General features: G+C 36.4%; 1 protein-coding gene across 1 annotated transcript; it reads right to left on the bottom strand.

Moving 5' to 3' along the window:
• Positions 1-8,208: 8,208 nt before the first annotated feature.
• Positions 8,209-16,382, bottom strand: LOC135718440 (uncharacterized). The gene is made up of 8 exons (XM_073815953.1): positions 15,628-16,382; positions 15,405-15,468; positions 14,508-14,554; positions 11,722-11,766; positions 10,534-11,647; positions 10,289-10,444; positions 10,107-10,199; positions 8,209-10,002 (listed from the first exon to the last, which is right to left on the bottom strand). The coding sequence occupies exons 5-8, from the start codon at positions 11,074-11,076 to the stop codon at positions 9,685-9,687; spliced, it is 1,110 nt and encodes a 369-aa protein (XP_073672054.1). The 5' UTR covers positions 11,077-11,647; positions 11,722-11,766; positions 14,508-14,554; positions 15,405-15,468; positions 15,628-16,382; the 3' UTR covers positions 8,209-9,684.
• Between the last annotated feature and the right edge of the window lie 216 nt (positions 16,383-16,598).

The raw sequence follows: 16,598 nt of genomic DNA, 5'->3' as shown, positions 1-16,598 counted from the left end.
AAATAGTTTTATCATCATTTCAATAAATACATTCTATGTGCTACATTTGGTGTTTCCATATAGTTTGCACAGCAATGTAGTACATTATAATTACCTTTTGAATGTCTTTGCAACACAATCCAATTGCGTTCATTGACGGACATCGTTTATATTGTAACGGCCGTCTGAACTCTGGATCGAGCTCGAAGTGGTAAGGCAGTACAGACACCATCGTTTATAGAGAAATATAACTGCTTGTTAACATTCATGCCTGTGATTCTCAGTACCGGAAAACCCACGCGTAGTCAGAGGCGTAACCTTTCGAACACACGCTGAACCCAGTTGACCAATAACAGTTGAGTAGGTCATCTGACCAATCTTGAGTACACTCGACATTTTGAGAGGCGGAGACAGGAACTAAATCCAAGCGTTTCACAGACAGGAAAAAATCTGTGAGATATGTAAGCAATTTATAAGACTCATAATGCATTAGTTCAAGTTTTAATAACATGTATGTACTATGGGATATTACAATAACATGCTAAAGTGCTAATTATTAGCATAATAGGTGCTCTTTAAATCCATAGGCTTGCAATTTCCTGTCAAAAATATACATACAAGTATTGAATATGGCAGAGGGAAGGCACATCTATGGCATTGGAGTGCACTTCTGCCAATGATGAAAATTAAAAGTGGTTCACAGAATTCACAAACTGTCAGATATCTCTACACAACACATCTTTAGAGACAGATCGAGCTGACAGAAGTCAAGATTGATGTGAACAAAAGAAAGCTGCAGGACATGGACCTTGAGATGCATATTAAACGCAAGACACTGAGGAAACTAGAACTGGAAATCCAGAAACTAGAAAGAGAAGTAAGTGACTTAAGATCACACTGTAACCATGACTGTAACAAAATGTATTAATCATCATTATTTTTTCTCTCCAAGCTGGCAAGTGATAACAGCAAAATAAGAAAAAAGAATCCAAACCACTGTGATCTTGTAAATTTATTTTATGAATGTCAAGTACACTTTTTAGTTATTGATCCAGTTAAGGGAAAATAGAATTTGGCAACATAACCACAGTGTGTGTTACTGATGCCAAAAAAGGCATGTACACATGAAAAAGTTATATTCATTATCCTTTATTACGGGATGGGCTAAATTAACTGAAATAATTTGCGATGTATTGTTCTCTGAACAGTCTACCATTTCTGATATCTGGGAAAATGTCAGCATTGTCCCAATCAACATCCAAAGCAACTCTGAGAGCCCATTCTTTTCTTAGGTTGGCAATATAGTGCAGCACTGTGCAGGCAACAGTCATGTCACATGCTCTGTCTGGGAAGACCCTCAGGTGGTGCAGGCACTGAAATCATGATTTCAGGAGGCAGAAGGTCATTTTAATTCAAGCCCTGGTTTTGGCATGGGTATGATTGTAAGCTTTCTGTGCTGGGGTTTTATGGAGAGCCAACTCTGCCATATTCATAAATAAATAATTACATAAATAAATATACAAGGAAATGTAAAAAAACAAAAATACAGAAATAAATAAAGATTTAAAGACTAGTAGGTCATCCGGGTACTTTTCGCATACTGTTTTTCGAATACTATGTATTCGGACTAGAGATGCGCGGATGGGCTATTATTTCATCCGCAACCGCATCACAAAACTCATCATCCATCCGCCATCCATCCGCACCAACGTTTCTGACCAGTTTTCAAAACCGCACCCGCCCGCCATCCGCTGACTGGGCGATGCAAGACGCTGCTGATGACAGCCGCGAGACTAGAAAGCTCTAGAATATCAGCAGTGAACTCAGTCTCCGATCGGCGCACACGGGACAAAAATAAATAAATAAATAAGTAATGCCTAAATTAAACGCACAAATTACATAGTCTGCACTGGTGTCATCCTGATTTACCACTTTGTAAAACTTATTCCAGGCAAACCTTTTCTGACCTTCTATTTCCTTTGTTTTTAATTCTCATTTTTTGAGGCGTTGATAAGAGCTATGTCAAAATGCGTCCTCATTTCTCTGCGCTGTTAATGATAGAACGAATGGATTCTTAACATGCCGAGGCTATCCCAAACAATTAAAACCTTTATTAAATAAAAGTGTATTAGAAAACTTTTTCTTGTCACTGTTTTAGTATTATAAGTTATGTTTTGTGTTAATATTATTATGTTTATGTTGCGTATATTTGCAACATAAGGTTGATTATTTGATATACTGTTGAATAGTTTAATCTACATCAATGTGTCATATTTTCTAAAATAAATTAATATTTTTGATTACATATTTATTTTAATAAGTCAGAAATGTCTCCGCTGTTTTCTGCTGACAGGCGCGGTGGGGGCTACTGGGGGCGCGTGCAACAGGTGACGCAAATTATGGGTCCTCAGAAGGCTAGACCGTCTCATTTCATTTCTCTTTGAGAACTGCTGAGGCTGCCACCCTGAAAGACAGAGTGCTCACCTTTTAAGGTTGCATGCTTAGAAGGACACAGCTAACAAGCAGTCGATCCGCCACCCGCCCGAATCTAATTAAAATATTATTTTTCGTCACGTCATCCGCCCGATCCGCGGTTTATCCGCGGAGTCCGCGGCTGTAACCGCCAACCGCGCATCTCTAATTCGGACATACTCCTCGCCTCGCCTACTGCATTTCGCGTACTTTATAGTATGAAGTAGGTGGTTTCGGACGCAGCAAATGACTTGGAGATGGGCAATATCCAAAACCTTATTTCAAGTTTTAAATCATTTTGTGTCACCATAACTGTGTATATATAGGGTCACTATACATAGTATACATACTGTACTCAGGACATGGCCGTAAATCGCCATCCGGTCGTGATTTCTAAAATGTCTTTGCACACATCAATATCAAAATGCACATTATCAACAGATCTGATGACAGACCCTTTGAAGTGGACACTTTAATATGGAAGCGCGTGAAATTATGCACTATTAATAACATTTAATGTAAATGCCCTGGATGGGGGCTGATCAGAGTTTGAGGCCTGCCCAACAGCAGCACAGAACGCGGAGGGAAACAGCGCAAGCAAGCATATTGATCAATGGCTTGTTTGAATTGCGCCGGCTGCAAACACTTTACATTGGCGTTTGCTAATTTTGCAATGCACAACATGTGACAATTCGTATGCGTCGTAATGAGCCACTTAATCACAAGTCATTAAGTGGAATCAGCTGAGCGGGATTAAATCTAACAAAGGGTGATCATGCAAACTCAGCGAGACACGCATCTAACGCCATGCAGGTGATCCAAATCATGGCGAGGTGACGCGTGACTGAGCTGCTTAGAAAAGCAGACGATAGACTGAAAAGGAAGGAATGATTAGTAAGATCCCAGGGTACTGTTGGTGCACAGAAGCATCATGTCCTTTCAAACGCTCAGATTTTGAGTTCACTGATTTTTTAAAAATGAAACGTCCAAAAGACAACGTTGACAGCAACGGAAACAAACCTTTCTATTGCGGTTATATTTCTCCATATAAATAGATTTTTAAACCTTATATGCATCACCATATAGCTTATATCAAGACATACAGAAAGCTGTCTCGTAGCATATACTATAATACATAGCCTAGTTTTACAATGCTAATGCATAGGAAATTGCCCTTAGTGCAATTATAGCATATACAAACATGAGATTAGTGCTTTAATTACAGAGGCGGACACTACTTAAGTATTTTTACTTTCTAGAAAAAAGTAAATTTTCAAGTATTCGTATTTTAACAATGTTTTTCTTTGGAAAAATATATTCTAAAGCATATTATCATAATTTTTACCCCACTACATTTCATAATTTCAAGTTTTTGGTTTATATTTAATATCAAAGTACATTAAACATCTAGTAATTTTTTTACTTAAGTAAAAAGTACTTTCGTACTTCTACTCAAGAAAAGTAAAAGTACACAATTTTTATGTAATTAGGTATTAAATCAATTTTAATATGCAATATAAAAGGAATTCACAGCATGGTTCTATGCTTTAGAATGTAGTGAACAATTTTTTTTCATTCTCAAGTAGTGTCCGCCTCTGTTTAATTATAATAACATTTAAAATATAGAAGTGATGGAATCAATGAAATGATACGTTTGATGTAAAACTAAAACTGCCAGCAGGTGGCGGCAAGTCTACTGCCTTAACAAGTAGGTTCGATCAATTCAGCCGATTCATTTGAATTCTGATTCATTCAATAACACCACGTGTTGCTTGGAGGATGCATTGGCCGTTGTTATGTTATTGCAAATATGTTAATATCTGGTAATAACATATTCTTCCAAAACAAAGTCACTGCAACCAATCTCACCAAATATAGCACATACAAAATTTGGTGTATAATTAAAACCTCTCATAAAACGTTCACAACACAATTCTAGACTTTTTATTACTATTTTGGAGCATTGCGATCTCTAGACCAGTGGTTTTCAATCTTGTCCTAGGGGACCCACTGCTCTGCAAATGTATGTCTCCCTTAACTGACACACCCTGTTCTGTTCATGGATCTCCCCCTTAATGAGCTGATGATCTGAATCAGGTGTGTATAAGGGAGACATACAAAATGTGTAGAGCAGTGGGTCCCCTAGGACAAGATTGAAAACCAAGAGTCTAGACGACAGCAATAACCTTATTTTTGACAAAAGGACTTTTTTGTTTTGCCTGTGGATTTTAATCAGCCTGTCCCCGAGCCCATTCCGACTAATTTTGCCAGCACCGGTTATGGGTGGGCTTAGCCCCCAATGAGGGTGTGTGATTAATGAAAACTACCTGGATTTTATACTAACCTAATTGAAGTATTCCACTGTATTATAAATATTGGTATACCATCTGTGTTCATTTTTTTTATGCAGGCTCCCTTTATTATATTCTGTGCAAATGTGCATGACTGTATTTCATCTAATGCAACACCCACAATAGTCAAAATTTTCAAATAAAAATAATATGACCAAACATTGTTTTTTTAAAGTGTGCACAGTTGATGACTGTAATTTCGCTGTAGATAAACAACGGGTGCACATTTTTTACTGTGAATGTAAAGGTTTCTTGTATTGCCGCAATTTCATCAAAAATTTATGGCAGCAAATAAATTTTTACATTAGTTAATGTTTACATCTGGAGCTCAGACTAATAGCGGCAGTATTTTTGACATAGAGACAGCCTATGATATGATGTGGAAAGAAGAGCTGATTAGATTTTGTTAGAAATTTTTTTGTTTAAGTTTTGTTTGGAAGATCTTTTCAAGTAAAGGCAATATTTTCAGGTATAATAAGTAACAAGGAAGCCTATAGTACTTTCATATTTTTTCTATGATGACTAATGATGTGTTTTTAAATATTGAGAAGGGAATTTCCCTTGCAGATGATGTGCAATGTGGAAATGAGGTTTAGATAAGTGAGGGTTTAGATTTTCTGTGGAAAAAAGAAAAAATATATATTTTCTCAAAAAGTAGAAATAGAGTCAAAACTGAATTTATATGAGCAAAAAATAGAAACAGTGTTTACATTTCTGTGCATATGAAGAACTCACCTTTAAAAAAAAAAAACATTTAGAAAATGCGTGATGTTTATGGGGAAATAATGGAACTAAGAGGATGGCTCTGAAAAGTACATATAGACTTATATACGATCTGTATTTCATTATGGGATTGTATTAGTCTGCTGCTGCTAGTGTGTTAAAAGAATTGGACAAAGTTCAGTATAATGCATTAACATAATGCACAGGGGCATGTGTTGCTGTAATCAATTCTGAGAAATGGCTTTAGAATTTAAAATAATTCAACTCTGACTAAGATATTGGGTAAATATAAAAGGACATAATAAAGAACATTGCATGATAACTATACAACCATGCTGGGAAAATAAATAAAACATTTTGGATGGGAAGTAGGCTACCTAGAGTGTTAAAAGAAGTGGAAATGGGTGAAAAGTCCAACAGTTCTATGTTCCAAAATCTATAGTAAAAATCTCAACCTAACATATTTCAACCTACAGTAGACATGTTTATTAAGGAAAATAAGGATGAGTCAAAACCATAAACTGTAAACAAAAGAACCAAATGCTCAACCCAACACATAATTGAAAACATATATGTTTTGATTCAAGTTAATCTTTATTTACAATTAATGTAATTCATTGTGCAGATATATCGTATATAAACAATGGTGTTTCTTGAGAAACACTGAATAAATGTATAGAATAGTAATTATATAGAATATTAGCAGTGGCGTAGTGCAGGGTATACGCAGGTATACGGAGAATACCCACTTCTTTATTTGATAGCATGGGATATATCCACTTCTACTTTAAAAACATGGGGGCATAAAGTAAGAGTATACCCACTTCTCCACGTACCACTACCAGTGATTTTTACCAGTGACTTTGAAAAAGTAATCTGATTACCGATTACTGGTTACTCCTTTAAAAAGTAACTTAGTTACTTTACAGATTACTTGATTTGAAAAGTAACTAAGTTAGATTACAAGTTACTTTATTAGTTACAATCCAGCAGCTGCCAACAACACCCCCGCCGCCTCAACATAAAAATGACAACCGGTTTTGGAAGTGCATTTTTAACAGTAGGGTCATCAAAATGTTTCCTGACATTTTAAGTTGAACTGTTGTGCTTAAAAAAATAAAATGTTTTTTTTATAAAAAAAAATAAAATAGAGTCTTTCTTGACTTCACTTAACATAAATACTTCACTTAACATAACATAAATATATAATGACATTCTTTCTTGAATTCACTTAACATAAATTAACATAAATACTTGTTTTTTATAAAAAATTAAATAAAGACAGTCTTTGTTGACCTGATATTTTTCTGTTAATACTGTAATGGCAAAACTTACTATTTATAATCTACATTGTTTATAAATGTAATTATTCAATTCTTTTTAACATGTTTTATGAACATTGAACCTGTTGTTCACAGCATTAGAACCGCAATAAGTATATTATGTCTACTTTTGTTACTTTGGCCTAATCTTATGTTGTAATCGATGTTATGAGTGAAGCAGTGGAGTGGGGCGAGTGAACCAGTGGTTGTACCTCATTAACAGAAACTTCTCAAACCTCTTGTCAGAAAGTCTATTTCTTCTAGGTGTGAGCACCAAACCTCCCAGACTTGAAAAGTCGCTCCACAGGAGCACTTGATGGGGTTGGAGTGTTATATTTCAAGAAAATGTTTTTTATGTTTGGAAACTGATGCAGAATCTGAAGGTCATAGGCTGACCTCAGGTAGTCCGTGACTTTATCTTCTGCAGAGTACGTCTCCTCTGGCTCTGCCTCAAAAGTAAAAAAGTCCATTTCACCTTGGCTGGCAGTTGTGGTGGCCACACTGGCAGGGCTCTGTGCTGCAGGAGCAGTTGTGCGGTGACACTCTTCTATCAGAAGCTCTTTTACTCGCTCCCTCCTACCTGCATCTCTCAGCCATCTGAGATTGAATTTTGGATAACTGACAGCTGCGAGATGGGCATCTTTGTCATCCAGCACACCGGCAAAACATGTCTGGATAGCCTGAAAAATATAATTGATATGTTTATGCCTACAAGGCCTAATATTTATTATGTCATTGAATTACTTGCAAACCATGCCTAATGGTTACTTACTGACATTTGTATTTGCTTTAATCTTCTTTTGCAATGATAATGAATATTCTGTTCCATGTAGGGCTGCCTAACGATTAGTCGTGACTAATTGTTTGCAGAATAAACGTTTTTGTTTGCATAATATATGTGGGTGTATTGTGTATTAGAATTATGTATATATAAATGCACACGCATACATGTATAATTTTAAGAAAACAATACATTCATAAAATAAATATTTATAATATAAATTATATGTATAAAATGATAAAATGTATATACACATATTTCTTAAATACACACACACACACACAAACATGCATGTATATATTTATAGTATACATAATTATTATTCACAGTACACCCACATATATTATGTAAACAGTCCTAGTTCCATGTTCATAAATAGTGTGATTCAAGAAATTTTAACTAGCTTAAAAGATGGAACATACCTGAACTATGGCATCTGGAAGGCCTGCAGTCATCCTGGACAGGGCATCTTTCACATCCAGTGTCTTCTGCATCAGAACTTCAAGTGTGGGTTGTAAAGTGCCATAAGGACAGTCGCCTTGTAAAATGTCCAGTGCTCCAGTCAGAGGCTTCATGGCAGTGCAGTACACTCAAAAAAATATTTAACCCCAAAAGTTAAAACTTATGCATTTCAATTGCATGTCAATTTTCCATCCAATTTAATCACATAAATCAAATGTAAAAGTTAACATTATGTTTTAAGCTAAACCATCACGTTCAATTTATGTGAATGAATTAAATAAATTTTATGTAAGTCGATTAACTGGGTTTTAAGATTGGGTAATACATAAACTTTATTCTTTTTAAATAACTTATTGCTATTGCTTTATATAATTCATGTTTCAGTTAATTATATTAAATAAATTGTCAAAAAATGTTCAGTTATCACTGTATGCATTTATTGTGCTGCAATTGCTCAATGAGTCAAAGGTAACATCCACTATGAGCCAAAAAATAAATGCAATCAAAAAATAAAGATACTTAACAAAATAAGGCAACTGTTTACTTAAGGTTCATGCATCATCTTGAACTGGACCTTTTAGTATTTATGACTCACATTTGACTTTCCACTTTTAAACCTGTGTGGCAACAGGAATCAACAATGAACCAGGTTTTACCATTAAACATTATTTTAACATTTTCAAGGTAACATCAGTGCTTAGTACTTAGTATTAATCCATTTTTTCTTTCTACTGACATGGAACTTGTAAACCAAATGTAATTGCTGTAACAAATAGCTAGGAGCAGGGATACACCAAATACACAATCAAGATGCTTGAAGGAAAAAAAATTCTTTATGACAGGTTACTTTCCTTTTTATATGTAACTGTAAATAACACTTATTGACATATAACGGGATTTAACATTTTGGCAGGGCAAGTTTAAACATTTAGGGCAAAACATGAGTGCCCTACTCTCTGCTTAAGCTGCCTAATCAGGCTATCAGTGGGATATGCAACAAACATACATTTTCTTAGATATACTCTCAAGATTGTCCAATCTTAGTTCTTAAAACTCTGAAGCTTAATTTCAGCTTCATAAAACACAGGAACTACTAAAACCTGACACACAGAAACTGTTTCTTAATATACATTACTACTGTATTACAGTATCAGTGCTGCTACAAAACAAGTCCTTAGATTTCTGATGTGCCTCAATAGCACAAGAGCTAACCACTTTTGTTTCTAGATTAACAAGAGGTACAGGAAGGTGCTTTAAAAGGTGCATGTATCTTGCATTTCTGTCATTAGCAGCATTCCAGAGTTACTGAACTCGGTTTCAACACTCCAAAGTGAAATCTGGAGCTTCATATGAACACAGGAATCGAACAACATTTTTACTTAGGAGACATAACTACAACAGTATCGGTGCTTGTATTTCCAAACTGGCTCAATAGCACAAGAGCTAACAACTTTTGTGTCAAGAGTATCAGAGCTACAGGAAGGGGCATCAGGTGCATCATCTTCATCAGTTTGTAGAACAAATCCAAAAGTTCACAAGTTTTCAAATGTCCTTATAGATGTTGGAAAAATCCAAACAAGCCGAAATGCCCTTTTCACTGAAATATTTTGATTTTAAGAGCTTGAACTTTTGGGGAAAGCTTGTTGCCATCCAAATTCATCAGTACCTTCTGGAAGAATTCAAACGTGAATTTGAGGCTCTGAGGGTAGCTTAAGTTGAGAGTGTAGATCAGTCCGAACAGGATCACTACTGCAAAAGAAATACTCTTCAAGCGTTGAAGCAGCATCACACCTTCTATCACTACACCAACATCCTGTAGATTCTCCTCAGCACCAGCACCTTCTCCACGGATAGCATAAATCCTGAGAGTAGTCTCAGAAATTCCTCTCTCAGCTTCTACAGGGTTGCAGTCCTAAATCCAAAAGAAAAAAAATAACGCTGTTCAGTTTAACTGAAATATTGGACACATGCAGCTTAGAAATTAGTTTATATTCTTATATAAAAACATATACGAACCATGAATTCTTTCACGAGTGTTGTGATGTCCTCATTGAGATAAACACACAGACTCTTTATGACACAGTCTCGTTTGAGGTGTATGTCATCACGCTAGAAAATAATAAAACAATATTAAATACAAAGATTATAATGCCATCATTGTAATTAGTTCTACATAGAAAAAAAACTTTTAACCACACCTTGTCAGCAATTGCCATTATGCGCGAAATCTTCTGTCCAGAAGCACCTCCTTTGCTTTTGAAAACCTTATGCAGGTTTGCGGTGTATCTATCCAGCTGCCCAAAGAACTTGGTCAGGAGTGGCACTGTTGTTATCCGCATGAATTCAGCGTTTATCTGAGAGAAAAATTGAAATTAAAATGGACAATAAATATAGGAGGATTTAGTTGATTTGACTAAAATTGTATTGTTTCTATAGTTCTTACCTCATTTACTGTGAACAATGCCGACCACCTGCTTTGTAAATCAGAAATCATTGGCATGTCCTCAACCAATTCTTGTCGCCTATAGGAGAAGGTCAACTGCATTTTTTCCTTAATGACTGCTTCATTACTTTTCTTTTTCACTTCTGTTAAGAGGGCAATCCTTTCCTTCTCCATGCTCTCTGCTGTTTCTCCTTTTGGGAGGCAAGGAAGGAAGTTTACCTCAGCTTTTCTTGGCTTTTTGATATTTGATGCTGCTTTACCCTGACCTTTACGCTTGTTCTTAAGAGAATTCACTGTAATTTCAGGGTGTCCAATCTTGCGGAGTTTTGAACGAAAGTTAGCCATCTTTATCTTGAGGTAGTGTTTCCATCCTTCTCGGCCAGTGCGAGTTCCTTTTTCCCTTAAACAAGGGTGGGCAGTTATCAGGGCTTCAGCTGCCTGATCAAGCTGACTATCAGTGGGATATGCGGCATACCTAAAGACCTCCTCAGCCATTGCTTCAAGAATGTCCGATCTTAGCTTTGGTGGTGGAATAAGTAGCATTCCACTACTGCTGAACTCTGTACCAGCTCTCTGAAGCTGAATTTCAGCAGAACATGAAAAACGAGGAACTACAAAAACCTGAGGCCAAGAACTGGTCTTGACTCCGGAGACGTGACCATGACAGTCTCAGCATTGCTGCAAACCGAGTCATCAGACAAGTTGACTTCTTCGACTGAGTCCATAGCACAAAGACTAGCATCTCTCATGTCAGCAGTATCAGAGGAACATGATGAACTGGGTGAAGGAACATGAATGGTAGAACAGGAAGCTACATCAGGCTCAGGTTCTTGCATGCTGTTATTAGAGTCATCAGTTGATAGAAAAATCAGTTTAAGGGTATCCTTATCTTCAATTTCACTGGTAGACATGAGATTCATATATTCATTTCCAAAGTCCTTATCTTTGAACTGAAGCCTGAACTTCTGCTTAATCCCAAAAACAGTCATTATCTCATGGACAAGATCTTTCAGAGATGATGGTATCCCACTCTTAAGTGTAAGTTTTCTTGCATCACCATCCCGACCAAAAACAATCCTCAGACTGACCGGACTTGACATTTTTTTCTTGTTATCTGAAAGAGGGAACAAAACAAATCAGTAATGGTTACTGCATGAAACTGTATTAAACACTTCATACACAATTTACCTTATATGAGGATGTGCCTCTTCAGAGTAACCATTCGTCTTCCTCCTACCATATAATCATAAAGTGGATAAGCATCAGTTAGCTGTTCAAGATTAACAAGGGCAACCTCTCTATCAGGAGAGACAGTCAACTGAAATGCTCTAAAATGGTCCAGATACCATGCACACAGTACCTTCACAACAAAATGCAAATTGCTCTTAACGATACACATTTGAAGAATTTCAGCAAACTCTGGGAGGCCACCAGCTGAACCAGTTGAAATCAACATACCAGTTCTATAATTGATCCCATTGTTTGTCACATTTTTTGCAAGATGGACCTCACTGATTCCTGGATATTTCTCTCTCAACTCTGCAACAACTTCCTTGTTTAAAACATCCACAGGAAGTGTGGAGACATGTGTTACTTCTAGTGTGGGCTTCTTAAGCCTACAGGACTGGATATGGTAAGCAATCATTTGCTGGTGTTTGGCAGCTAGTGTGAGCATTATGTTTTTAAAACAATTTGTGTGGCGAGCAACTTTCTTAAAGAAACTATGTTTCGCCTCAAATCTCATAGTCCACTGGCCCACCAGAGGTCCAAAACATTTAATCATTTGTGGATAATGTTCCACAAAATGATGTTTTGGTAACAGTTGTGCTGGAAAAAGTTCAACAAATCTGCATCTGTGCTCTGCAATTTTGCAATTTAAGTAGGCAATGGTTTCTTCATTATGAATAGGGGCGACAGCAAGTTCAACTATTTCTTTCAAATCAAGAAGAACATGCCAGGCTGGCTCTGCCTCTGGTATCAAATTTCCAATAATAAATGGAAGCAATCGCAATAGATTCCAATTTTCATGTGCATTGCCTCCAATGGTCCTCTTGGAGGCAAATGTACATGGAACAACATGAGGTCTATTGGTTCGATCACTCCACTTATAGGGAAAGTTTAAGATCAGTGTGTTAAGAGTATCAAGAGATAGGTACTTCTTGGAAGTAAATTCTCTTAAACAGAGTGCCAGTTCCACTGGCACAATACCCTCAAACAGGTCGTGTACGATGTCAGGAGGGTAGCCTTGTGTTACATGGAAGTGAGATAATTTCTCTGTTAATGCACAACCCCTTTTTACTCCACAAATTGTGGCAGAGTTCTCCTTTGCAGATGAAACGTGTGTGTCATGAACTTGCTTTGTTCTAAGGGCAAAATCCCCAGTCTGAACTGACAAAGCCTGGATCTCTGACCTCTTCCCTACACAAAACCTGCAAAAGTACTCACCAGAGAAACTTTCTATGAAACCTGCTAAACTGTGGGCACCTAGGTTATCTGCAATGACAGACTGGACTGTACCTTTCACAAACCTTCCAAGTTCTGGAACATAAACACCATGACTCTCTAATGTAATCAATTCCTGTAAAAGAGGCTCTAAAATTGTGTCATATCCATATGACTTTACATGTTCACTCTTGCATAAAACTGCCAAATAGATAGATGAAAGTGTTGAGTTGCATCCAGGTGGCAAGTTATTCAAAATCCAATAAACCCCACAAAGTTTATGTTTCTTGCGTGAGGTTCCTAATGGGTTGCAGAGCTCAAAATCATCAATATACAACGACAACGAAATTTTCAATTCCTCTCCACAAAAAAAATGATTTTCCTTGAAATAAAGGCCGTCTCTTATGGACCTGTACTGCTCTTCTTTCTGTAACCCTGAATCTGTTGCCTTTCTCTCGTGGTCATCAGTAACACACTTTAAAATATTACTGCAACCTAACAGCAGCTGAAGAGAAGGCAAAATAGGAATATATTGGTAGGTCTTTCTATTCTTTTGATCAAGTATAAACTCAACTGGCTCTACAAGACTTACGTGTTCCTTGTAGAACTGCTTGCGCTTGAATACTGTGGCAAGGGGACCACCTTTTTCTATGGCTTTAACCAAGGGATTTGCCCTGCCCACTGCTTCAGTAAGCTCTTTAATGACAGACTCCTCAATTTCTAAGTTATGGTTTTTAAGAATGTCAGAAATTATGCTATGGGTCAATGGAACTGATGCTGAGGTTAATGAATAATGTAGTTCCTGAAGTAATTCATCAACTGCTCGGCCTGGGACATGCAAAATGTTTTCCAATTTTAATAAAACAAGAGCAATATTTAAAACACTTGCCTGAGCACTATCTTCATCACTATTAATATCACTGCATAATTCCAACAAAGATTCTGTTGAACATGAGGGAACATCAATTGGAGGACTGTCTGACTCCTGACAATCTGCACTGATTGTGACAACATCCAATTTAAAGTCACTTAGACAATGAGGATTGTGCTTTCTATTTTTATGTGTATGAAAGGTGTTATAAATGTTACTTTGAAATGTGCATTCTTTAAACACACAAGTCACGGTTTCCTGATTGCGCAAATGCTCATTAACATGTCTGAAGAAATCTCTTTCATTAGACTCAATGCATGCACACAACTGACATGAAAATGTGGCTATATGGTCTTGTTTTGGAGATGACTGATCACGGTGGGCACGGTAAGTGTGACTTAGGAGGTTATTCCATGATTTAAAGGTGCAGGGACAATCTCTATATACACAAGGATGACTGAACCTCGCCCCAAAATGTCCGTGTTTAAGCTTAGAATGTTTTAGTAAATCATACCTACTAGTTACTTCTATGCCACACACTTTACATTGCCACATTCCCAGAACTCAGATACATGAAAGTCAAAAGTGATTTGACATCAACAATTGAAATGAACTGAAAGTTTAAATAAATATGAAAAAAAAAAAAACTAATTTGACTGACTGTATCAATGTTGAGTCAAAATGTGCTGGTTGTCACTGATGAGGTCTCTGAAATAGTAAAGATGACGTAAAGTTAGATTCCTTTTATTACTTGTAACTTAGCATTCAAACGCAAAATCCTATACAAACATATTCAAAATATGCTGGAACAATTACTAAGTTTACATGTAAACCAACAATGCAATTTTTTTCTATAATCAGAGTAAGGACTTAATCGCTGTAAGATGTTTACATGACTGAAGCTAACCTGTTCACTCCTGTTTACATGCAGTTTTTATTTTCTGATAATTCGCTAATGATAAGTTTATTATTTCACACATAGCCCAATGACGTACTCACATATACTGTCCATTGTTTTAATATACTTATGTTAAATGACAAACATGTTCTTATAGACGGATTTCGTTTTTTGGTTTCGTGATGAAGAGAGTTTTATATGCTGTAGCGTAATTAAACCGTTTCTGGATGAAGGCAGGCTGCTGACAGCAAGTCGTGTTGACAGAGTTCAAAGAAATTTAATGTTTAAAAAGTTAAAAATGAATTTGCGCTTAAGGTGCACGACAAAAACACACGCGCACTTCAGTTAGTGTGGTATAGATGTGATTAATGTGTTTACATGGCCACATGCTGCGATTAAAAACTGCATACGCCACCAGTTTAAATGCCATTACACTTACTGCGATTATGAGCTTAATGGCATTATTTTTATCCAAATATTGTGCTTACATGAGGTAAAGTATAATCGCAATATCGACAAAATCCCATTATAATCACATTGAGAGTGCATGTAAACTTGTACAAATTAGGTCTCTGCAATAGTAAAACGACATATTAGATTTCTTGTACTCAGCATTAAAAGAATGCATGTTTCACTTCCATGGATTTGTTTAAACACAACCTTACGTGAGTGATTGTCCCAAACGTAGTCAAAATATGCTGGAATAATGACACTTATGGGGTCTCTGCAATGGTAAAGACAACCAACAGTTAAATTGCATGTACTCAGCATTAAAAGAATGCATGTTTTACTTCCATGGATTTGATTAAACGTAAAATCCTATACAGGTTTGCATGTAAACAACCCGTATCATTAAAATAAAGCAACAACAAAAAACACAAACCTTAAGTAAGTGATTGTCCCAAACGTCGTCAAATATGCAGGAAAAAATGACACTAATGGGGTCTCTGCAATAGTTAAACGACATATTAGATTTCTTGTATACAACATTAAAAGAACGCATGTTTCACTTAATGGAGTCGTGGATTCCCCACTTCAAGGACTTGTTTAAACGCAAAATCCTGAACACGTTTGCATGCAGATAACGCGAATGAGCTCAATTACGTCCTTGTAGAAAGTTTCTAAATACGTGCAAAGGATATTTCTAACAAAGTACGTCGAGATGACAAAGCTCAGTGGTGGCGTTAACCAGCGATGCGCAGAACCATCATCTTATGACGTCAAGTACCGCGAGACAGCTGTAAGAGCACAGCTCTCAAATCGCTCTCGCGGTACTTCTGTGTCATTAAGGATCAGTCAAACGACTTGTTATGAAAATGAAAATAAAGTGTTAGTTAAAGTAATTATGACGGAACTTTTATGACCATAGAAGTCTAACGCAACCTCTGGAAGTTGTTAAAACGAAGCACACACAGCGGACCGTACATCAAAGTATTTTATAAGAGATTTGTTTCAACGAGATTTGGTATATACTTTCAAATATATTCAACTCTTTTATACGATCGTTTTACTGCGTTTCGTGTGTGCAATGTTTGGGCATAATGCAAAACAAACATCGATATAACGAAGCTTTAATTTTTAATAAGTTATAATTGTTTTAATCATATATGCGTACCTGCCTAGATACATAAATTATAAACAGTCAATCGGCAGTACGTCTTGGAAAAAAAGAGTTTACTTAACAGTTACTCGTTTTTAAAATGGGGAATCCGAAAAATATAACGTTAAAGTTTAATTAGATCAAGCATCGATTAAATGATTACCAGTAATAAGTAATAATGAAGTCGAATCATTTATAGATATATAAAATATCTTACCTTGTAGGAATAATTCAAATATGTTCCTTGCTACTGA

This window comes from Paramisgurnus dabryanus, chromosome 10 (genome assembly GCF_030506205.2).
Source record: "Paramisgurnus dabryanus chromosome 10, PD_genome_1.1, whole genome shotgun sequence".
NCBI lineage: Eukaryota > Metazoa > Chordata > Actinopteri > Cypriniformes > Cobitidae > Paramisgurnus > Paramisgurnus dabryanus.
The sequence above is the reverse complement of the archived record's forward strand: the minus strand, read 5'-3'. Positions and strand labels throughout refer to the sequence as shown.